Raw genomic sequence first — 25409 nt, 5'->3', positions numbered from 1 at the left:
GCCGAAAAAATAATACAGATTTTTTTATATACATGGCCATGTAAAATCTTTTTAATACCTACTTTGTTTGACCTAGGATTGAGTTTTCCTAATAATATAGATGCATTCAACGAGTACGAGTTATTTTCTTTTGAAATTAAATGTTTTGTCTATTAAAAACATTTGGATTATGTAAGTTCTATAGATAGATGCACTATATATAATACATACAATACTTGTGCCAAGCATACCAAAACTTCCTAGTTTAAACTTCTTATTACGGGTGCAGGTAGTTGCCTTTTGGAACAGGAAGATGGTGACTTTGCATGCAGCAAAATTCTTAGTTTTAGCATCAGTATTTGGACCCATCACATACGGTAATTATTTTCATAGTTTCATAGAAAATAATTCTACTGCTGAATCAAATTCATATAGTTTGAAAATAAATGTTTGAAAATATAAAAACCCTATAATTATTTGCAGCATTAGAAGCGCTTTTAATTTTTTTGCCCATGTAATAAATGAATTAAATTACGAAATATACTTTTAAGTCGTGTTTTTTTTTCTAATTGATGAATGTAGAAATTTTCATTGTATGAGACCGATGATTTTTTTTTAATTGTAAACATTTGTTTCCAGTAGACCAATAAGTGGCGGGCTTTTGATTGTAGGAGACCATTTTATTTAATCAAAAGACCGTGTTAGTTCTCAACAACACTCAATTTGTCATTATTTTTAAGATATTTAAAACTTTGCATTAATTTAAAGGAATTTTTAAAAACTTTTTAAGGGAATATGAAATGCAAGAAAAAAGTACATGAACATACGCGTTCATGAATTACATTATTTCAAGCACATCTTTTCTTGATAAATTTATCACTCGGCTTTAATCTCTTTGAACAAATCACTGTATGCTAAAAAGACTTTTTCGTTTAATTATTATATTATTTATTCACTATTTGCCTTTTCACATTTAGAATACATTTAAAGATTTAAGTTCTTTTTATTCATATTTCATTCAAATAGCCTTTTCAGCGTTTTTATAATATATATCTATTTCAAAATTTTCGGAACGTTCTTTTCAGTGTGGTATGTGTTTAGATGAAAATTTATATGTCCAAAAATATATTTTGACCAATTTTAATCTTAAGGATATAGCTGACAGGTAGTCAAATGTAGTGAATTTACACTTTTCGTGGTTTACATAATATTCAAATTTCATTTTTACGGTTTATTAAATTCCTTTTAATTATTTTTAATGATTGAGAATTATCGTAAATTTCGATTTAATATTTTGCGATGGATATTTTTTACCTCTTGGGAGAAAAACAAGAAGTGTGACATAAAAAAACAAAAGCAATTTATTTTTAAAACAGTCTGAATATAATCAATAGTTCCTTTCTTTTTTTTCTTTTTTTCTTTTTTTTAAATTTGTCTCTAATCTGCTATTAGAAGTTAACAAAACTCATGAAATCCCCATCTTTCCTATAAATATCATTCAATTTGAAAGTCTTCCTGATTCTATTAATGGATTTTTAACTGCCCGTAAAACTCAGTTCGTATCAAATATCCAATAGCCTTGGATTTACAAAGGCCTATTAATAAAACTTAATCAACAAAAGACCTGCGATGTGTGCACAATACATATTTTAATGTTGACGTGTAGCAAAAATTAAATCTACCCAGGGATGGGGCGTATCTTGTGTAGAACGTTCAAAATTGAATCTAGAAATTTTATTTTTCTCACAAAACAAAAGCAATTCATGTCATTTGTTACCTCTAGCATTCAATCATGACAAGAAGGAGAAAGTCAGATTTAAAAAAGAAGAATCTGAAACGCTATTAATTAAAACGTGCTTATGAATATAAACATAAATGTTAGTCAATTACACTAAGACTTAAATAGAAACAAAATGTATCAAAATAATGTGATTTTTATCGACTGAACTATTTCATTAATGACATCAAACTGTATATTTCCTTTATAGAAGTTAATTAGCCACAATTTCAACGGATATGTCCAGTGTCTAAAATGACATGCAAATATAAGGTTATTCCTGTTTCTCGGATGATTAAATTTTATATATTTCCCGATCAAAAAAGTACGCGAAAACGCGTAAGAGAGTGCTTTGAGTGCAATTAACAAACGTTATCATTTGTAAACCACAAGACTTTACAAAAATCAACAGCATAAAAACTTACGACTTTTCAACTTTATACACAACAATTCCGCAAATTAAAATCCAGGCTTTTTGATATCATTGACAGCTGCTTCTTCAACAAAAATGGAACTCGTAAGTTTACTTACCTCGTCATTGGTCATTTGAAAAATTATTTCGTTAAAACAGATTCTGATTGCACACATAAGTACTCTGAAGTTGACATCAAGAAGATGCTTGAGTTTCTGATTGACAATATCTATGTGGTTTTTGGAGACCAGGTATTCCAACAATCTATTGGAATTCCCATGGGTACAAATTGCGCTCCGTTATTAGCAGACTTATTTTTATATTCATATGAAGCAGAATTTATCCAAAATCTTTTGCGTGAAAAGAAGAAAACACTTGCTGTGGCCTTCAACTCAACATTTAGATATATCGACGACGTATTGTCAATTAATAATGACAATTTCCATTCCTACGTCCACACAATATATCCTGGTGAGCTTGAGATAAAAGATACCACAGAGTCCGACACTTCTGCTTCATACTTGGATATTTTACTTGAAAAAGACACTAATGGTAATCTAACAACCAAGCTATATGATAAACGTGATGACTTTAACTTCTCTATCGTCAACTTCCCTTACTTATGCAGCAATATACCTTCATCACCTGCATACAAAGTATTTATATCTCAGTTGATTCGATACGCAAGAGCATGCTCTACGTATGAACAATTTCTTAAACGAGGTAAATTATTGAGAAGCAAGTTGATGAAACAAGAATATCAACAGTCTCGTTTAAAGTCATCATTTCGTAAATTCTATGGTCGATACAATGACCTCGTCAGCAAATACAATTTATCATTGAATGAAATGCTGACTGACGTTTTTCATACCAATTGTTAGTCCATTATTTATACACTGAATTGACCACGGATTTTTTCCGTTATTTCCTGATTATGACAACGAGCACACGGCGGGTGTGATCGGTCTGCAGGGGATGTTCACTCCTCCATGGCACCTGATCCCACCTCTGATGTTTCGGAGGTCCGTGTTTGCTCTGCTCTTATTTTGTATATTTGTTTAATGGACGTTGAGATTGAATACTGTTCGTTATTTCCATATCCGTCATGTATAAGTATAACCTACGATTTTTTAAACTCGAATGTATCAAATACAAAGATAAAGCAAAAGGGTATCAGTCAAAAATGTATCACTATTAGAAGCTTTACGTCAATTTTCCCCAGCGCTATGAAAATCGTTGTCAAACGTCACTAACATCCCGTGTATTGTCACAAACCATGTGGAAGTACTACTGTTTATTTTATTGTTGACCGTTAGTTATCTGATTTCTTAAATATAAGAAACTGTCCATTGGTCTTATTTTTTATTTTTTAATTTTTTAAAGCTCCTTTTTGCTTTTTCTATAAAAATTGATGTCGTAATTTTTTATTTAAATATTAAAATGTTCCTTTTCCAATATAACGTAAATCGGTTTAAATAAATCAACATTGAACATAGACAAGTGCTAAAGCTATTTTTTCTCCAATTTCCTTGAAGCAATTTTTCAAACTGAGATATTGCATATTAAAATACGTACATATTTTAGGTACTGCTGCTGACAAAGGCTTAATTCTTGGTATGTGGAGTCCTGCTGCATTTGCAACCATTACAGAAATACCAGTCAAAGATGCTGATTATTTTGGCAATGTATCTAAAACCCTCACCCCCTCGACTGTTCAGACATACAGCATTGCGTCTGATCCTCAGAATAAAGTGGTTTTTGCTGCAATAAGGGACTCAATTTACAAATTTCAAAACTTCACCATTTGGCAGAACGGAACAGTTTCCCTTTCCTTGGCTCACAAAGGGAAATCCTCAGCGTTTGGACAAATTGCATTTGACTACTCTTCAGGCAATATATATTGGTGCGATTCTCTCCTCAAATGGATTGCCGTAAAGCCAGCATACAGTAACAATGATACGATATATACAGTTGTTGTTCACAAGGATTTGTACCAACCGGAGGGATTAGCACTTGATCCTGAAAATGGGTAAACTATATACTGCAGTAGAAAACTTTCAAAAATGTTCATTTAAATACTGAAATTATATGTAGGTAAAATGAAAATATTATCAGAAGTGAACAAATATCTGCGAAATGTCCTAAATCAGAATATTAAAATTTTAGATATATTTGGTTTTCTTCTATAAGTTGCATTAAGTTATATTTTGTCATTATTATACTGTGCAAAAAATGTGAAATGCGGCTTTCGCTCTTTGCTTTCATGTCTGACAAATTTATTTCGAAAAGTTTTGTAAATTTTAAGTGGATTCTTGCAAGATAAAATAGTTTATACATTCCCATCTCTATACAAGTGGGGTTTTTTTTCATTCTTCTGTTCTGTTAATCGTTAATATCTTTTGGCTTTCAGCATTTGTGCCTTAAAATATATATAAGTAATAGATTTTGCTTAATACTATTTTTTTCAAATCAATATATTGAAACAGCTTAATGTTCTTTACGGACAATGAACCACATCCACGTATTGAAAAGGCATCCATGGATGGTGAGAATAGAACTACAATAATTCATACCGGTTTAATTCGAGTATTAGCCCTTTCCGTTGATACAGACAGAGATTTACTGTTCTGGGCAGACTATGGTAGGCACACTATTGAGGTCAGCGACTATGACGGTTTAAATAGAAGAGTAATTCGACGTAACAACAACGTCCCTGCAACAGGTTTACACTACTATCAGGTACTTCATGGCTAAAATCTGTTCATTAAGGTATTCAATGTATAACGACCATATTTTGTACCTAATAAATGAACGGTCCGATATTTTTAATCATGGTAGATTTTGATGATGTTATCAAAGGAAAATTCTCCACCAAAGGAATTTACAAGATTTTGATTATTGTTCAATTAATATCACTTTGAATTTTACATTGAAGTCTATGGGCAGCGCATGTTTTTGTAAGATATTGTAAATAGTAATTTGAATTTCAAACAAATCTCTTGGTAAAAATATGCCTAAACCCCCTCCTTATTAAAATATGAAATAAAATAAATTATTTACCGCAGAAATTTTGTAAAATCAAATTTTTTCTTCTTTTCATCAAGGGCAAATAACTCTTCAAAAACTTTTTATGTGCAAAATGACCGTCTTCTTAAATATAATCAGAATTGTGAATTTGGTTCATTTAACTTTTATCGTTATCTAACAATGTGCTTTTAACTAGTTTAAAATTATTTGAAATCAGTCAAAATCCCTTCGTTATACATTGAATACCTTAAGTTGCAATTTTATCATTTTATAATGTTTAAGATGAGAAAAAAAACTATTGACTTTATATTGATTGATTGATTGTGTATTGTTTAAAGTCTCACTCGAGAATTTTGTACTCATATGGAGACGTCACGGTTTGCCGATGAAGGGCTTCAAATTTAGATCTATAATCAGCACTCAGGGCCATTGAGCAGTGGGGGTTTCTTTATCGTGCCAACGCCTACCGTCACACGGAACCTACGTTTTTAAAGGTCATATCCGAAAGACCCGTGACTTTCACTTCTGGTGCCGAGTGCATGACGATGGAACAGTCACTACCTATATTTACGTCTTAGGTTTGACGCGGCGCCGCGAACGAGAATCAACCCGGGCCTCCCGATCACGTAGCGAACGCCTTAAAAATCTTTATTTTAATTGATTCAGCTAATGATCTTTTTATAGCAGATGCTACTTCTTGCATTTTCTGTATTATAGATCTTTTTATGAATAAGCTGCAATGAACTAAAAATAAATAAGTTAAATTCAATTAGAGGCATAAATCACGAAAATATCAAGATTTGTAAGGTGCAGAAAAGCTAACATCGGTTATATTCGATTGTTTCAAGCTTATGCATTTTTGCTTACAGTTGTGTTGCATATATTTCAAAATTACTGATAGAGTATGGATTGCAGAAAGGACAACACACGATTCTTAAAGTACATTTTATATTTTAACAGAATATGCTACATGTTTCAAGTCTAAAGGCTAGGTTGATCTTTGGTGTAGATACAATATCAGGATCACAACTGTACAATCTGCAATTGTCAGGTCAGCCGTATGCCATTCACGTCTATGACGGAGAATCAGCAAGATCATACGCTGGTACAGTATAAAATTAAAGTTACTAATGCAAGGCATTCATTTTGGTCAAAATTATATATAATAATAATTTTAGAGTTCGGGGCGTGAGAAATTGCCCCGCATTGGGTGTAAAAAGTTATCCTGAACATAGTATCCTCTGACATTTTTTTTTTGCATTTTTGTCCTAAAAATTGTTTGATTCATGTCATATGAATTGTTTAAATATAGGTATAGGCTTCATTGGAAAACTTTTTGCATACTTTTGGTGCATAACTAAGGTTAAATAAGCTTTAAAAAATAAAACGATAAGCAGTTATAAACAGAAAATATTCATAACACTTTAAAAGTGTTGTCAATTCTCTTTATTCGGGTTTCCTACAATAATAGAATAAGAAACAAAATTTGAGGGAATTATTCTTAGAAGTTCATTTTCTGTTTTTTTTTTTCTTTATTGTAGGAAAGATTGTTTTGTGCTTATAAGAAATTGCTTTCTCTGTTTGCCATTTAAATGCATAATTTTTTTACGATATATAGGTCAGTGTTCTTCCCGAGGTTGTCAGCATATCTGTGTAAACTCGCCAGTAGGAGCTAAATGTCTCTGTGCTGAGGGGTACCTTCTATCCTCAGACGGAAAGTCCTGCACAGGTAAGTAAACTTGACTGGATTTTCCTGCTGTTTCCCGATCATGACAAGGAGCCCAAGGAAGGTGTAACCGGGCGGGGATGCTCACGCCTTTCTGGCACCTGATCCCATCTCTGATGATTAATTAAGAGCCTCTGTTTTTGATCTGCTCTTCTGATTTGTATAAGTAGACTTTTGAGCTTGAATAATGTTCAATATCTCTTTTTATTTCACTATCTTTTCTCATATTCCAACAAATTTAATTTCATGAGATCAGGGGTAAATGATATTTCCGATCATAAAAGAGTCGCAACTTGTTTGTCTTTTCTCCAGGCTCTGTAAGCCTTTCATATGTTCAATTTTTCCTCTAGAACAATCCGGTGATTTTGTTTAATCGATTTAATTTCCTTCAAATTTATAAGGACATGCATTTCGAATACCTTTTAAAAAAGCCTATTGGCTTAAAGGCCAATGTCTGAGAGGTCAATTTCTACATCTACGAGGGATGATCAAAAAGTTCGTGAACTATCTTTATATTTTCAAAAACGGTTGTCACAGTCTTACTCGAGCAACAAAGGGCTGTAAAGTTTAACGTATAATTCGGAAATTCCTTTGAAGTATCTTATAATAATTTGTACAAGGTTTATGAAGCCAAAAGAATGTCCAGACCTTCAATCATGAATTGGATTGATTGTTCTGTTGAAGGGAGGGAGATGGTTAAAACTGATATTAGTTCTGTAGCCCAGCGAAAGCATGTGTCCTTTGTTATGCAATTTGTTAAGAAAGATTGCGAAGTTACATCTAGAAAAATCGTAGAATATTTTAACAATAAAAATATAATTAAATTCCTAAAATATCATTTAATGTAAAGTTTTAGCCTATTAAATATGATAAAAAGAAGGCCCCCACAGCTATATCCATGTTGGATAAACGGCGTTCTTAAGACAGGACTCCGGTTGTGATGATCACCATGTTCTTTCTAGAAAATGATATGCTTATCCAGCCTTTCTTTTTCCGAGATTGATATCATTTCTGACAAATGCACTGTTCTTGTTATAAAAATAAACTTGCATGGCAAGAAATATAAGACATGGAAAAATATTTCAGCTCTATGATCAGAATGCTTCTGTGCAAGTCACGTGACCGCCTCGATCACGTGAATCGCGCATAGGTAGAACGGTGGCAGATATGCATTAAAATCAGAGAGGGCTACTTAAAAAAAATAATGAACAATGAAACCTAATTTTATATGTTTCATGGTAATCATGGAAAATATTCAATTTGTTTGCAACTTTTTGACCATCCCTCGGATCTACATTTTCCATTTTCTTTTTCAAGCACGTGCTAAAATTTCCTAAAATTAGCTCGTAAAATAATTCTATATACACATTTCTCAAAAAAAATAAAAAAAATAAAAAAAATAATCTCTCAAATAAAAATTTTAAATTTATCAATATAATTGCTATTTAATAATTTTCACAATAAAAATGACATCTAGACCGTTCCTGGTTTCACGAGAGAGGCTTCATTGTAAGCAATGCAACACATTTTGCTATGGTGGAAGTTCAATTCATTAATGGAGGAAAAGGATGGATTCCATTCCTGATACCCTCCGCCATTATTGGATCATTTGCTGTGGATGCCAACTTGCACATTATCTACTTTTTGGACACCAGTAGTAATGCATTGGAAGAATTAAATATCATTAATCGTCAGATTAGAACTCTGGCTACCAATGTGGTCGCTACAGGTAAGTGTAGTCATTTTTACATCATTCAACTGTAAAATTTTAACGAAAAGTGACAGCTTTCTTTTTTAACTTACCCTCCAAAGTAAACATTCAGAGGTTGTATTTTTTCTTAAGGCAAACAATATATTTTAATTAACTTCTTGTTGCGGTAAATGTGCGTTAAATCCAAACGAATTTTAGGATAGATAAGCAGCACTTTCATCTTGGTCATATATATATCCAGGGCAATATTAATATCAAATTATTAATAATTGTTCGATCCTTTGTTTAAATTTTTTTTTAAATTACCAAACAGATCTCATTTTTGACTGGATTGCTAATCTTCTTGCGTGGATTGAACCTGCGCAATCTGCAATACGAGCATTTTCTATCACTTCTGGGACGACAACTTTAATATACTCCGGACTTCAACAGCCTTCATCTCTAACAGTGGATGCTCATAATGGGTTTGTTGATTCAGTATCGATGGTATCTAATTTGGAAATAATCAATTCTTCATTGAAATATTACATTTGCTTTCTAGTTGTGGTTTTTAGTTGTTTTAGGGACCTTTAAACTTGATTTCTGTTCGTGTTCTCCAGATTTTCTTTGGACGTTCTAATAGTAATATTCTTTGATTTAAAGAGAACTAAGTGTTCAATTTTAAGCTTATGACAATGCAAAATTTAAAAAATAACATTGCGTTCAATATTTGCTATTTCGCAGTAAACTACAAAACTATTTAAAATAAAGTATATATACCCCTTACTTTTTATATAAAGAGCTTTTTTTCTGGAATTGAAAGGGCTTGGTTATTATTTGAAAGGAAAATCCTGGTTGTTAACAAGTTGCTGATTTTGTGAAGTTTCACATTAAAAGTTATGTTTTATCAAAACAAAAGAAACTTTTAATATAAAGGGAGTCACGTGTGTATAAGAAGAGAAATGCAGATTGAAATAGTTCGTCTTTCCTTATGCAATGGCATTACAGTATGAAGACGTAAGGAAAGATTTAAAGAAAACATTTAAAAGAATTGGAAATAATTATCTCTGGACTTGTATATTATTGACAAAACTCACATAAAGAATGTATATTGTTTTTATTTTTGATTTCAGAGACCTCTACTGGATATCAGGAACCTCTAGGAAGACGATAATGAGAGGAAATTGGAATAGGAATTCTCCGACAACCATTGTGTCCGAGGAAAATCTCAGTAATCCGACTTCTCTTCGATATGATGTTACAAGTCACAGGTACATTTTATGTCATCTGCAGTGCAAACTGACGCTAAGGAATCACTAAGGAATGTACTTCATGATACCAAGTTACAGCTTTTCTTTAATCTAACATGAAAGTCTTTCCTATTTAATATACAAATTGCACGTCATAATATAACTGTATAGAGATACACACAAGCAGTAAGTCTCATTCAGTATAATTATATCATACATATTAGATATCATGATTTCTAGTTGGATATAGTTTTTATGTTGTGTTTTTATCGTCGCGCCTTGGAGCTCTAGTTTTGTATTTGAATTTAAACATTGTTTTTATAATTTTATCACGTTATAAATATTTGTAATTATTATATCGCCCGAACGGAATATTCTTTAACTTTGATTTTCAAATCAAAGTACCGAAAGGACTGATACGAGTTGATGGTTGTCCAAGCTTAGTTAGTGTGTATTGTTGTAGTGATGAAAAAATGAAAGTCTTGTCCAGTTCGGGGCGACATACGCTATTGCTTGCAATAGCAGACTTTCTATTTTATTAATTCTATTTCTTTAGAGTACTCAGTACAATAAAATATTGAATTTTACAGGATATTTATCAATTATTCATTTCGGGAAATAAATACTAGTTATGCATTCTTGTTTAAAATTTTAGAATTTACTGGCTGGATAATTCTATGATTAAAAGCTCATTTATAAATGGATCTGATATTAAAAGCCATCTTATCACATTTGGTGCAACAGAGGCGTTACCATATAAGGTTAGTCTAAGTATCACTAGTGTGCTTATTCGAAAAAACGAAGACCATAATGCATTTGGGAGGAAAATTGTTAGCAAAAAAGAGAATAAAGACAATTAGACATTTCTATATATATCATCGACGTCAACTGCTTAATTGAAATAAAAGCTTAAAATTTAAGTCTCTATTACTCTGATTCCTTATTATAAATCTCAGAAATTATTTTTTAAATTCTATTTTAAAAATCACATGCAAGAGTGGTACATGTATATATTTCATACAATTTAAAAAATAATTTTATTATCGTTACATTCGCAGTTAATGTTTTCGGAATTTTTTTTTTCGAAACATGCTCAATTTTTTAGGTCATCCCATAAGACCTATCCGTATTTTTCATTTTATTTATCACGATTTTATTTTCTTTATAGGATTTTTTCGGTTGGATAAATGGAAACAAAACGTATTTTGCTAGAAGGTCAGCTATATCTGCCGAGTATGAAGTAGATGTAATACAAAACATAAAACATATGACTATATTTGATGCTTTAATACAACAGGACAGGAGAGGTAAAGTCCATAGTCAGTTGCAACAGAATATAAATATACATATGCTATATGACAATTAAAATTGTCCATCCTTTTTACTACTTAGGGAGGAATTTCATAATTGTCATGTCATTTAGAAGCTTTTATAAAAAAAAATTGAAATGCTTAAATTGTCATTCCCTTAGACAACATGAATATTCATACAGAATAAAATTTAGATAAAAGAGTTAAAAATACCCTTTCTGCTAAATGGCATTTTCTACAGCAAGTTCATTTTTATCAACTTTTACAAAATATAGGCAGTTGTCAAATACTGAATGGTGGCTGCGAAGGAATTTGTGTGCCTTTGCAAAATGGACGGAAATGCGAGTGCGACTTTGGACTACAAGCAAAAGATTTGACATGCGAAAGTAGTATGTATTGTTATTCAGATTAATTTCTTAATTTAAACTTCAAAAAGGTGTGTTTGTGAAACACTTTGCGACCGGCGGCAACAAAATTCGAAAAAGCTATTTTTAGCACATAGTCAAGGTCGCAAGGTCATTGACCTTGGTATAATTTGAAAGAACTTAATTTTTTAGCAAATAGTCAAGGTCACAAGGCCATTGACCTCTCATTTGAAAAAAAACTAAATTAGTGAAGTATGCATTCCAAATATGAAGTCTCTATCTCTCACGGTTCAAAAGTTGTGGCGAAGGTTAAAGTTGACAAAGAGACAAATAAACAAACAAACAGACAAAAAGACAGACAGGACAAAAACAATATACGCCCTGAACTATCGATCCGGGCGCATAAAAATCTATTCAACCTATGAACATTTTGATTTTTTTGATCAATCAATTTTTCTTAATTTTAATTTTAGGTTTCTTTTTGAAGAATTTTATTATAGTTTTGGATTATTCTCACGGCCGAATCCTTCAGGCTGATATTAACACAGGAAACATTGTCAAACTGCCGATCAATATACAAAACTCTCCAGGCATCACATTTGATAAATCAGCAATGGAACTCATTTACTCTGAAGTACAAACAAAAACAATTATGTCCACAACACTTCATGGAACAAACACGTCTTTGATCTATGCCACAGGTATTGACAACATTTGGATTATTAGATTCTTCACAATTCTTTTGTTATATATAGCTAAAATTGCTGTCGTTTAGACACTTAACATATATATTTTCTTACTACTCGTACAGGTTTTGCACATGCTGATCGTTTAACTATTGACTATTCCACTGGAAATATTTACTACACTGCAGTCGGTTCTAGTCAGTCTCAAAGTTATATTGGTGTTATACACAGGAGGAGTTTACTTCATAAAACATTGTTGACAAACCTACACAGTCCAAGAGAAATTGCGGTATATCCATCGAAAGGGTATGCAAATTCGTTTATTTACAATAAGTTAGAAGAAATGTTAGTCTGATAAACATAGAATTTCTAAACAGATATTTGTTTTAAAGAAATATATTCAGTAAAAATTAATTAAAAGAAATATTTCTGTCCCAGTGAAAGTCTAAAATTGAAAAGTTCTTGATATGTAAGCAATAAATTATATAGTAGTATAATTTGAATAAACAATACAATTTTGGACTTTGTTCTTCTTTGACGTCAAAAACTATCGTTGATTCGATGCTAGATCTAGTTAAAAAAATCGTTTGATTCTGAAGTTTTCAGAGGGAAAGTTTGCTTATGAACTCAGTACGATATCTACATACATGTATTACTATTTGCTCACAAAATCTTTCAGAATTTTAATAGAAAACTTGGAACAGTTAAGGAAAATATTGAATGATTGCTTTATAACAGGACTTCAACAAATTTTGATAACAGGATGGGGCAGATTTTAGCAATACATATGCTGTATGTAATATTGTTTTGTGGGAATTTTATAATACATGTTATCAACAAATATCTTTTAACCCTCAGTTTAAACCCAAATTCCGCTCTTTTATCAGGTTTTTATACTGGACAGCGTTTGGAAATATTGCTGAAATAAGTAGGTCATATATGGATGGAACATCCAAAATGTATATTGCAACAACGAATATTGGTTGGCCAAACGGCTTTTCCATTGATTTTGCCAGTAAGGAAATTTGTTTACTTCATTAAATTCTTTTTTATATACATGTATTAACAAATGAAACTGTCTATGGTGACGATAAACAATAATTTTTAATCCATTTTAGCAAACAAAATATTTTGGGCTGATGGTTTGAAGAACAGCATAGAGTATTCAGATTTAAATGGTGAGAACAGGAATATTTTGACAACTGACAGTGACGCACATTTGATGAGCATTGTGGTTCACGGACAATACCTCTATTATACTGCATGGAATCGACAGTAAAAATCTTTTGAAAGAACTAACATTGCATGTATTTCTTTGCTGCATAAATTGTTAATTTCTTTATCTGCATATGAAAACTGCTTGCATTATTAGATCATTACAATTATTTATCTATACCCGCTAGAAAAGAGGAAGGGTAACTTTGTAGTGATCCGGATGTCCGTCTAGTTGTCTTTCTGTCTATACGTCCGTCTGTTACGCTTTGGGGTACACATCTATATCCACAACTCCTCTTGAATCACTGAATAAAATTTGATTAGACTTTTATTTAATCTTTGTGACATAATACCATTTTGTACATTCTATTTTACTTTTTGATTGGACACATATTTTCGTTTTCCATGATCAAAACGTGGACATTGTCATTCTTTCTTTAATATTAAAGGGTACTCATCTCATATCCACAATCCCCCTTTACCACTGAATAAAATTTGATGATGCTTTCACCGATTGTTTATTACACAATGCCATTGTGTATCTTCTATTTTACTTTTTGATCTGACACTTATTTGGTATCTCCCAGAGAAAACATGGACCTTTTTCATTAAAATCATATGGAAGGCGGGAGTATCATTAAGTTAGCTGAGTGCTCACAGTAACTCTAGTTTATTTGGTTTAGCCTTGCATAATTTCGATCTCATTTTCAATCCCTTGCTTTTTGTATTAAAACGCTATTATCGTGAACATTTAGTTTAATTCTGTTTTCAATTTCAATTTAATTTCAATTATATTTTATGCGAGAGGGTATAAAACTCTTAACATTTTAAGTGTACATTTTCTGGTGGATTTTATTTTTTCATTTTTATCCTTAGACGCATTACAAAAATGGATAAAGCAACAGGTGCTAAACTAATCTTTATGCCTAATTACCCTGAACTTGGTAGACTAGATAGCCTAGATATATATGCAGACGATACTATGGACGGTAAATTACTTTTTCTTTAATGATTATCAATTAATTAAAGAGAAAAACAAAGATATAGTTTAAAAGTCAAGCACTGTTGTAATAATTTGATTCTTCAGTGAACGCCATTTGTTCAAAAAAGAACCGTAACTGCAGTACTTTCTGTTTCTCTACACCAACTGGAAGAACGTGTGGATGTCAGGATAATGTTAATTTGCAAGCAGACCAAAAAACATGCCAAGGAGGTTATACTTCTTATTGGAAGTTAATTATTGATACATGTATATACATTATCAATTTAAATTGTTTTTTTTTAAATTGTCAGTTTTAACATATGCAGGGTTTCATTTTGACAGTATTCCGCTGCACTTCTCCTTTGCCAAATATCAATTTGCTAGACTGTCTTGCTTTTCCTGGAGAAATATGTGAATTTGAGTGCAAGCCTGGATTTAGACGTGACGTCAACACTTCTATTACATGTAACCAGCTTAGCCAATGGGATCCACCCACGGCATCTCTATGTTCAGGTTTCAGTTGCTTATGCGTATAATACATGTATATGTAATTTGTATACAAGTACATTGTACTAAAATATAAATTACGTGAAAATTGATTTGTGGTTTTAGTTCAAGATATTTCATCTTCTATAGAATAGCTGGAACAATGTGATTTTCTGAATAGCAGAATAAAACAATGTTTTTGAATTTGAACATTTTTGCCCCGTTTTAAATTCCATCATAGTTCTGTTTAAGAAATTATGCTGTGTAATTTGAATTCGCCCCGTTTTAAATTCGCCCAACCAAGGAGATGGCGAAAGGGGCGAAAATTTCCCTGTATAAAGTACCCATCTAAAATAAAAGTGTATTGTTAGATACAGTATTGTTAAAAAATATATAAGCAGGATGAAAATTACCACATTGACTAAGTATAGAAAAGATTGTAAACTTTATTTGTACACTGAAAAACTTAATATATTATACTTTGTTTCATCATGATTACAATAAGAAACCTGAGACATTATATCGACACTTTATTGTTATTTTCATAGTAAAACAATCAAGTTATATTTCTAATATAAAGAGGGTAGGAGATGGATTCGCCATCGAATTAATATTTATGATTTTCTTTGCATTGTTTTGTCGAATGAAAAACTAACTCAAAAATACTGGCATTGAAATTTCTATCTGAAAAAATCCCCCCTTTTAATTTTATTTTAACGGACTTTTTTACTGAATTCAAAACCCAAACTTATTACATGTAGCAAAAATGATTTTAAAAAATTCTCAAAGTTGACCTTGCACATGTATTTTAGAAGGTATCAAACGTTTTGTTAGTGTTCTGTTCAAAACTATTTTGTTATATTTCAGTTTTTTTATGTATGTGCTTTTTTGTTTATTATCTACAACTAATATTTCTTATTATCTTTCTTTTTTAGTGAATCTGATTAAAATATTGTCTCATTTTCAGAAATATTTTGTTCACCATCACTCACAAATGCTGTTCTATCGTCAAATTGTTCGCGAAGCGTTAACAAATCATGCACATTTGAGTGTTCTGAAGGCTATAGTCGAACGACTTTGCAAAGTTTAATGTGCACTATGAACGGTACATGGAACCTGGATACCAACAGTTTATGTTTACGTAAGAATCCACGAAACGTCTTATTAGTATTATTTCAAGATTATTAATTTCGTGAAAAAATGGAATAAAGAGATTTAGCTTGAATCAATTTGTAGAACGTGTATTAATTTCATTTAAATACAAATGCATTTATGTTACAAATATGTTAAAAATATTGTTATGTTTTGAAGATACACGTAATGTAATGTATAATCAATGCGCTTCAAGGTTCTAGCTGCTCAAAGACGATACAAAATGGCCAATTTACTAATTGTTCGGCAAAAATTGGAGAGACGTGTCAGTATGGATGCAACAGTCCCTTTGAAATAAATCCTAAGATTCTAAATGTTACTTGCCATACAAGCCGGGAATGGAGCCATGATACAAACAACTTATGCAGTGAGTGTAATTCTTCTATAGCTAATTACTTACAACAAAATGGACAAAAAGCATATCTAATTACAATGAAATTATTTTTTCTGTAAGAAGTATGTTATTAGGTCACCTGAGTAAACTCAGGTGACCTATTGTTATTTTTTCAGTACAATTATGCACGTTAACATTTGAACATTTTCAGCTTCTTCTCTGCAACTACTGAACCAATTTCAACCAAATTTGGCACAAAGCATCTATGGGTGAAGGGGAACAAAATTGTGGATTTCATGATCCTTGCCCCCATGGGGCCTGAGGGTGGGGCCAAAACCACTAAAATTAATGCAATATTTAAAAATCTTCTTCTTTACTCCTGGACATCAAGCAGTCAAACTGTTTGCATGATTGTAATCAGCACTCTAGTCCTCTACCAAAATTGTGAAATTCATGGCCCTGGGGTCAGGGGCTCTAGTGCTAGGGCGGGGCTAAATAAGTATATAGTGAAAATGCATTATTTCTTTGAAAATCTTCTTCTCTGCTCCTGGTTATTAAATGAACAAACTACATATATAGTTATGATGAGAATTTTATGGCCCCAGGGTCAGGGGTTCTGGTATTAGGGTGGGGCTCTATTGATTATATAGGTAAAATACATGAATTCTTTGAAAATCTTCTTCTCAGATCCTGGATATTAAATTGATTAACTAAGTGCATAGTTATGATGAGCAAGAGTGTCTCTACCAAAATTGTGAATTTTAGGGCCCCAGGGTCAGAGGTTCTGGTGTTGGGGGGGGACTCTATTGATTATATAGTGAAAATACATGAATTCTTTGAAAATCTTCTTCTCTGCTCCTAGGTATTAAATAAACTAACTAAGTACATAGTTATGATGAGCAAGAGTGTCTCTACTACAATTGTGAATTTTAGGGCCCCAGGGTCAGGGGTTCTGGTATTGGGGGGGGGGGGCTCTATTGATTATAAAGTGAAAATACATGAATTCTTTGAAAATCTTCTTATCTGCTCCTGGGTATCAAATAGATTAAATAAGTGCATAATTTTGATGAGCATGAGTACTTCTACCAAAATTATGAAATTCATGGCCCTCGGGTCAAAAATCTTGTGTTGGGGGGGGGGGGGGGGGGGGCTCTATTGATTATATAGTGAAAATACATGAATTCTTTGAAAGTCTTCTTCTTTGCTCCTAGGTATTAAATAAACTAACTAAGTGCATAGTTATAATAATGAGCAAGAGTGCCTCTACTTAAATTGTGAATTTTAAAGCCCCAGGGTCAGGGGTTCTTGTGTGTGTGTGGGGGGGGGGGCTCTATTGATTATATAGTGAAAATACATGAATTCTTTGAAAGTCTTCTTCTCTGCTCCTAGGTATTAAATAAACTAACTAAGTGCATAGTTATAATGAGCAAGAGTGCCTCTGCCAAAATTGTGAATTTTAGGACCTCAGGGTCAGGGGTTCTGGAGTCAGGGCGGGGCTCTATTGATTATATAGTGAAAACTCATGAATTCTTTGAAAATCTTCTTCTCTGCTCCTGGGTATTAAGCAGTTGAACTACCTATATAGTTATGAATCGAGACCCATTCTTCCAGAATTGTGAATTTCAAGGCCCCAGGGTCAGGGTACTATAGAGGAGGGGGCTTTACTTATAGACTAAAAATGAATGAATTGTTTGAAATCTGCTCCTTGGTATTAATCAAATATTTTTGAAAAGCAAGGATGCCTTTTCAAAAATTGTGCAATGTGTGGATCTAGGCCTAAGGGTCAAGGGTTCATGTGTGGTAGGGGCACTACTGATTATTGCTGAATAGTACTGATTAGTTGAAATGCATTTTTTGTTCCTCTGCCTTTCCTATGGGTATTAAGTAACCAAACTAAGCAACTGCTAAGTGTATAGTTATAAAGATCAATGATGCCATTAAAATTGTGAATCATGTCATAGCATCTGGCTTAAAACATGAATCAAATTCAATCACTGGAAAGTTGTTGCATAATGCTCAGGTGACCTATAAGGCCCATGGGCCTCTTGTTTTTTTCAGTACAATTATGCACACCAACAATCCAAAATGGAAATCTAGGACCAGGTTGTCCGAGAACTATTGGCAGCACCTGTTCATTTTCTTGTGACATAGGTCACAAATCATCCATTTCCTCTCAAAGCATTATTTGTACTTCAGACGGTAGTTGGAGCGAAACGACCGCAGAATTATGCCAACGTAAGCAAATTCAATATTGATAATGTCCTTTAATAAATTATTTATATGCATTGTTTTGTCAAATTTATTATTTAAAGAATGTATACATTATTGAAATATTTTTAATTAAATTGAGCAATCTTATCCTATTATATTAACACATAAAAACCACTTTCAATTGGTTTACAAAATCTTAAGGGTAGTAGCTACAATATTTTCTCTGCATCCACATTATTTTTCCTAAAAAAAAAAAGAAGAAGCGAGAAGGAGATTATATTAAAATGAATTCACACTCTTTTTTTATGAAATAACTCAAACTTCATCAAATAATTCTGTCATTATTCATTATTAATTTGTTTTGTATTATCATTAAACAGTCAGAGAAGCGTCCACATATTTTTGCTACTGTTGATTTCTTGTGAAATTTTATTCCCTATGACATTTACTTATTTGCCAATAGCCTGTAATATATGTTAAGAAAATAATCAATTGCATAACATATGGAAGATACCTGTATATACACCATATGCAGGCAAAAATCGTGTGTCCCTACATAAATATGTGAAAATGACAACATACAAAAAATTAGATTATATTGCTCTTAACAAGTTTTGTTATAAGCTTGCTATCAATGATCATCAGGAATAAAAGGATATTTATCAATTGCCTGGATGCTTTTTTGTTCGAATGCTAAGTTTGGATCATTAAAATGTTTTTAATCCTTTGGAGTTCGAATAATTTTAGTCACATGTTGATATGGAAAATATCAAATATTTCAAGTTAGAAACAATCATTTCTAATAATTTAAATTTGCTACGCTAAAAAGGAATCAAAATGGAAGTCACAGTGTCCAAAAACTTAAGGTGATTGGCAGCAAAAGGGGAAACAATTCAAAGTAAGAATGTATTGTGACACTAAAAACTTCATAATGTACATGTACATATTGTAATTTCATTTAGGATCTAGCTGTTCGAAGAGTATACAAAATGGCAAATTTATAGACTGTCAGTCAAACATTGGAGAAACCTGTCAATATGAATGTAACAGTCCTTTTGAAATGAATCCATCTTTTACAAATGTTACCTGTAATTCAAGCAGCTACTGGAATCATGACCCAGGCGATCTTTGTGGTACGTTTTATTTCAATTGAAATATTAGCATAATAAATATCTTAAAATAAATGCAATTAACAATTTTTACGTCATTTTCCTTAGTGTGATTATGTCTAAAAATGATTCAAAACGGGAAACTAGATCCAAGATGTGAAAGACAAATTGGAAACAAGTGCTCATTTACATGTGACATTAACTTCAAACCTACCTCTCAAAGTATTTCTTGTACATCGGGAGGAACCTGGAGTGACAACACTGCCGAATTTATGCAAGCGTAAGAAAGAGTTCTTCATGTCAAACTTTTTAAGCATATGATATGAAAGATAACTTGTAAAGATATATGTTTTAAAATAAACTTTTTTTCAAAATTTCTTAACGTTAACTTTGGATTTAGCTTCACACGTGTATAATCATAACTTATTGCGATTTCCATATTTCGACTTTTGTAAATCGATGAAATGGCATTTCTTTTCAGAGCAAAGATGTGCTTTGGAAATCAGAAATGGTAATTTTTCTTCGCTATGTCAGGGGTACGTTGGAGAGAAGTGCGAAGTGGCGTGTTACAAAGAATTCAAAGCGAGTGTTTTACATTTGATTTGTACGTCCACAGGAACATGGGACAAAGATACAAATAGCATCTGTGAAAAGATTAAGCATCGTAAGTTTTTAAATCTAATGTACGCTGTGCATTCTTTTTTTCAAACTGATTTTCCCCCAAAGATTAAGACTATTTTACAACGCTCCTTCAATGTATGTATACATCTTATTATGCCAAATTCAAGTGAATTGTCTCAGGTATTATTTGCCTTCTAAACATCAAGTAAAATAAATATTTTTTTAGACTAAGGTTAAGCTGATTCCTTACTCAAACTTTAATGGGTTCAAAATTGGAAGAAAAAAAGCTATTAATTTCCATTTAATAATGTTGAACATTATGCATAACACCTGCCGTGTCCTCCTTGTCATGATCGGGAAATAACGGAAAAATCCTTCATCAATTCAGTGTATAAATAATGGACTAATAATTGGTATGAAAAACGTCAGTCAGCATTTGACTCAATGATAAATTGTATTTGCTGACAAGGTCATTGTATCGACCATAGAACTTACGAAATGATGATTTTAAACGAGACTCCTGATATTCATATTTCATCAACTTGCTTGTCTATAATTTACCTCGTTTAGAAATTGTTCATACGCCGAGCATGCTCTTGCGTATCGAATCAACTGAGATATATGCATTCCATATACAGGTGATGAAGGTATATTGCTGCATAAGTAAGGGAAGTTGACGATAGAAAGGTTAAGGTCATCACGTTTTTCATACAACTTGGTTGTTAGATTACCATTAACGTCTTTTTGAGTAAAATATCCAAGTATGAAAAAGATGTGTCAGACTCTGTGGTATCTTTCTTCTCAAGCTCACCAGGATATATCGTATCGACGTAGGAATGGAAATTACCATTGTTAATTGACAATACGTCGTCAATATATCTAAATATCGAGTTGAAGGCCACAGCCAGTGTTTTCTCCTTTTCACGCATAAGATTTTGCACAAATTCTGCTTCATATGAATATAAAATACGTCTGCTAATAACGGAGCGCAATTGGTACTTACACTGTATGGGAATTCCACTAGATTGTTGCAATACCTGGTCTCCAAAAACCATATAAATTTTGTCAATCAAAAACTCAAGCATCTTTTTGATGTCAACTTCAGACAATCGGGAAATCATTTCCTTGGGTCTTGTGTATTATGCCAATGATCTAAGTACATTTTCATGATGAAGAAAGATGCCTGTTCCAAAATGGTTAATTTTAGGACCGGGCCCCTGGTACAGGGGGTATATAGTCTGATAACAAATTAGTACTTTGAAATCTGCTCTTTGGTATTAACCATCCATTTATAATGAATTAAAATAATTTATGATAAAATTTTGAAATATGTAGCCCCAGGGTGTGTGGTTCCTATGGGATGGGGTGCGCAATTGGTTACAAAGTGGAAATGCATTTTCTCTTTGTTTCCCCTATCTACCTCTGGGTATTTTGAAGCCAAAGTCAGCATGCTTAAGTATATAGTAATGATAAACAAAGGTACGTCTATCAAAATTGTGAGTTTCATGTCTCTGATTTAAAAAAAACAAACCAAATTCAAATGCTGGAAAGGTGTTACATGGTACTCAGTAGACCTATAAGGTCCATGGGCCTCTTGTTTTAAATGAAATAAATACAGTTTATGCAGAGATTCTACGAGATTCAATTTGGCGTTTTAGCGAGGATATTTAGATCTAGCTTACAACTGTATTCAGGTTAGCATTATCTTTCTACATGTATGCAGGATAAAGTAGAAAAAATAACTTCTCACTTATTTTAAGGACAAATCGCTAAATTTACGTCTCGTTAAACATTTCACTTATTTGGCCTCGATTATACAGCAAAAAAATTGCTTTTTTTAAAAATGCTTTTATATGAAAAAATTTTTTGTTAAAAATCTTTTTAAATATCTGTAATATATGCTTAAATTAACGAAAGATTTAAAATTAACAAGAATGTATGACATCACATGAGGTTGGAATTATATTGAAAATTATGCACAGAAAAATGATTTTAAAAACCAGACAGTTTTAGTTTCTTTCTCTCTTTCTCGTTGTCACATAGTACTGTTGAATGTGTTGTCGATAAGTATCAATGATTGTTAGTTAAACTGTGTCCAACACCTTACCGGTCAGAAATAAAAATTTGCTATTCAACAAGCTTATATCATGCAGACACACAATTAATTTTTTTAATAACAAAGGGAAACATACATTTATTTTGATCATATTGCAGATAGTCTAACAGCTACAAGTTCTTGAAAAAATTTGTTGTTGTTTTTTTTCATTTTAAAGAAATCATAGCAGATGAAAAGGATAAAACAGGCCTTTACATCGGAATCCCAGTTGCTTGTGTCCTTGTTATTGTGGTGATAACAGTTGCTATTTTAGTTCTCAGGAAGAGGAATCCATCTGAGTAAGCAGTTTTTAATTTTTGATTGATTAAAATTTAAGTTTAAAACAGCAAATGTATAAAAGATTAAGGCGGTTATATAAACTGGATGTATTTGATAATATTTCAATCTAAAATTATTGAACCCCTGCAAAATGGCAAGTTCATTATACTGTATATAATATACTCAATAAAACTACAAATGCCAATCAAAATTGCTTTTGCTTAACAGTTATCACAGAAGAGGGTTTGATAATCAAGCATTTCAGCAGGGAGATCATGATTATGAATACATTGATCAAAATAGACCTGTATATTACACAGCAGATGACATGGACACCGAATACCTAGAGCCAGTGCACCAGGATGGAATATACTTGAATCCTGTTTATATAATGTAACAACGTACCTGATGTCATGAAATCATATTATTATATATTATTCGTATATACATGTGTTTGTGGGTGGGTGTGTGCGTGTCTGACATTAATGCATAAAATATCAACTGCTGGTATATTTCAATTCATTAATATGTGTATTTTCACACCTTAATTCAATTGTATGTATCAAGTTATAACGCTTACGATTGCATGTTTAATCAATCAAGATATAAAAATTGTTAATGTTTTTTTTTTAAATATTTGAATTTGACTTTGAAAATATAGTAGAGAATATTCATTTTATTGGTGGCCAATATCTTTATGGCAGTTGAAGAGAGCCCAAAACCACAAAATAAGAACAATCACTATGAAGTCCAGTAGTATTAAAATATGTATAAAGTCTCATTTTTAATATGTGTATTTGAAAATTGTACTTTGATTATATATTGTATAAAATTATATACTAAATTAATGTTTAACTTTAGATATGCAACATCTTTGAAAATAGTTTGGAAAAATCAAAGTTAATTTCAAACGATCGTAGATTTTGATTTAGGAGCAACAGGTAAAAGATACTATTTTACTTTCTGGATAGGATTAACACATTAAATGTAGATGTATTATATATGTCATAGTCAAAGTTGTTTTTGTGACAATATATCAATTTTACATACATGTATTTGTATATATATACTTGTATGCAATTACGAATTATTTCATGCTTTGCAATTTGTTAGGAGGATGGTAAAGAATCAAAGAAATTGCGTTCAGTTATTACTTGAGATTTAAAGATGTCTACATAGTCGAGGAGACTAGAAATCGATATGTAATGTTTATCTTCACCCATGTTAAAAGTATTTCAAGTTTGTATCCATGTTGAATAAAGAGAAGAAGTTGATGATAAAAAGCTTTTACTTGAAGCATTAAAGATCACATTGTCATAAATCAAGTAAAGGTAACTGACACTGTAGTCTCTGTATCAAGAAGTTACCTTTAAGGTATACCTTTACTCAGGATGACTTAAAATTCCACTGATAGGAACGAGAAACTACCTATTGCACATTGTACATTTATGATTCTTGTGTTAAATTTCAATTTCAAATAACTAGGTCACTGACCTACTTTTCATGCTAGTGACCCCTTTTCTGAAAATAGTCTTTTTAATGTTTTCTTGGTACATTGATTTGAAGCTGCCTACCCCCCCCCCCCCCACACACACACACACCTTTCAAGTTGCATATTGTATAAATGATATGAAAGTTGCGTACTGGCAAATTTCATCTACGAATAAATTCTCATGTTTGATATGCCTTTGTACATTTATATTACTGTTTGTTATGTGTTTTGAATATAGAAGTCAATTACTTTTAAATATTATATAACTTTGTGAAATCCGATAATCTGATTGGTCAATACATTGAGTATTTATATTTTAATTTTTAATTGACCGCCGCTGAATTTATTTAGAATAATTTTTGATTTAAAATATTATACTTTAAAAAATTTCCTCGTTTTCACTTTCGATTTAGTCAAGCAGTTTGCAAGTTGTAGGCGAGGAAAATTTTTTTAATGTTTTCTTGGAACATTGAGATATAGTTGTATATTGATACTATGAAAGGTGGAAATTTCACAAAACAATTATCAAGTTTGATATCTTTGTAGCATTTATATTACTGTTTGTTATGTGTTTTGAATACTTACTTTTACATATACCATTTCATTATATTGTTGAATTTTTGTACTTTTCCACTATATTTGGTGTGCACAAAATTGCAGTGTAAAATTTATATAGTATATCAAAGTTGTTTAAGGTTGAGCGGCAAATTTCAGCATTAAATAAAAATGTATTGAAAAGCTAGAGTAGGAGAATGGTCTCAGTCCTCGGATATACATGAAGTTGTCTTTTAAAAAAATGTTATTTGATTCAATGTATTTTTTAATTACATATGTCAAGATAGGGACATGTACATATTATGTAAATATATATTTTTGACAAGCATTTTTTAAAATTGTACATGTATAAACAATCTCACACATTTAGATTTTCAATATAAAATGATAAATTATATCTACTTGTATATTGATTTACATCTTGTCAGATGTAATATTTTGTCAAATAATAAAAATTTCCTTTGCAAATGTAAATGATTGAAAAGGTGCGATATACTCAAAATGCTTTTCCAATTTTCTAATGACGGATCGAGTATTAATGTAATTGTTGCCTTCTTTATATTAATTTTGCTACATAAAAGAAGATTACCTTGTGTTATTTTATGCTTAAAAATTGCAGGTTAAAATTTATTACCGAATTACAAGTTCTGTGATAA

The 25409-nt window shown here is 31.7% G+C and overlaps 1 protein-coding gene across 4 annotated transcripts; it reads left to right on the top strand.

Annotated features, from left to right (window-relative positions):
* The first annotated feature begins 271 nt into the window (after positions 1-271).
* LOC134232319 (prolow-density lipoprotein receptor-related protein 1-like) lies at positions 272-22748 on the top strand. Of its 4 annotated transcripts, none has more exons than XR_009984744.1 (25): positions 272-356; positions 3753-4197; positions 4655-4907; positions 6156-6300; positions 6814-6924; positions 8399-8650; positions 8946-9096; positions 9745-9882; positions 10517-10622; positions 11030-11168; positions 11447-11560; positions 12010-12237; positions 12348-12528; positions 13110-13237; positions 13341-13497; positions 14314-14426; positions 14525-14650; positions 14762-14932; positions 15873-16046; positions 16254-16424; positions 18450-18626; positions 19565-19735; positions 19820-19889; positions 20193-20375; positions 22606-22748. XR_009984744.1 is itself a non-coding variant. In XM_062714280.1 (23 exons), the coding sequence occupies exons 1-23, from the start codon at positions 293-295 to the stop codon at positions 19822-19824; spliced, it is 3720 nt and encodes a 1239-aa protein (XP_062570264.1). In that variant the 5' UTR covers positions 272-292; the 3' UTR covers positions 19825-19976. The 4 variants fall into 4 exon arrangements, 1 of the variants encoding a protein (XP_062570264.1); XR_009984746.1 differs by having other exon boundaries at positions 6156-6305; positions 6819-6924; XR_009984748.1 differs by lacking the exon at positions 18450-18626.
* The last annotated feature ends 2661 nt before the right edge of the window (positions 22749-25409 follow it).

The sequence above is a fragment of the Saccostrea cucullata genome, unplaced genomic scaffold (genome assembly GCF_032062105.1).
Source record: "Saccostrea cucullata isolate Sc308-1 unplaced genomic scaffold, CSIRO_AGI_Scuc_v1 ctg646, whole genome shotgun sequence".
NCBI classification, from domain to species: domain Eukaryota; kingdom Metazoa; phylum Mollusca; class Bivalvia; order Ostreida; family Ostreidae; genus Saccostrea; species Saccostrea cuccullata.
The sequence above is the reverse complement of the archived record's forward strand: the minus strand, read 5'-3'. Positions and strand labels throughout refer to the sequence as shown.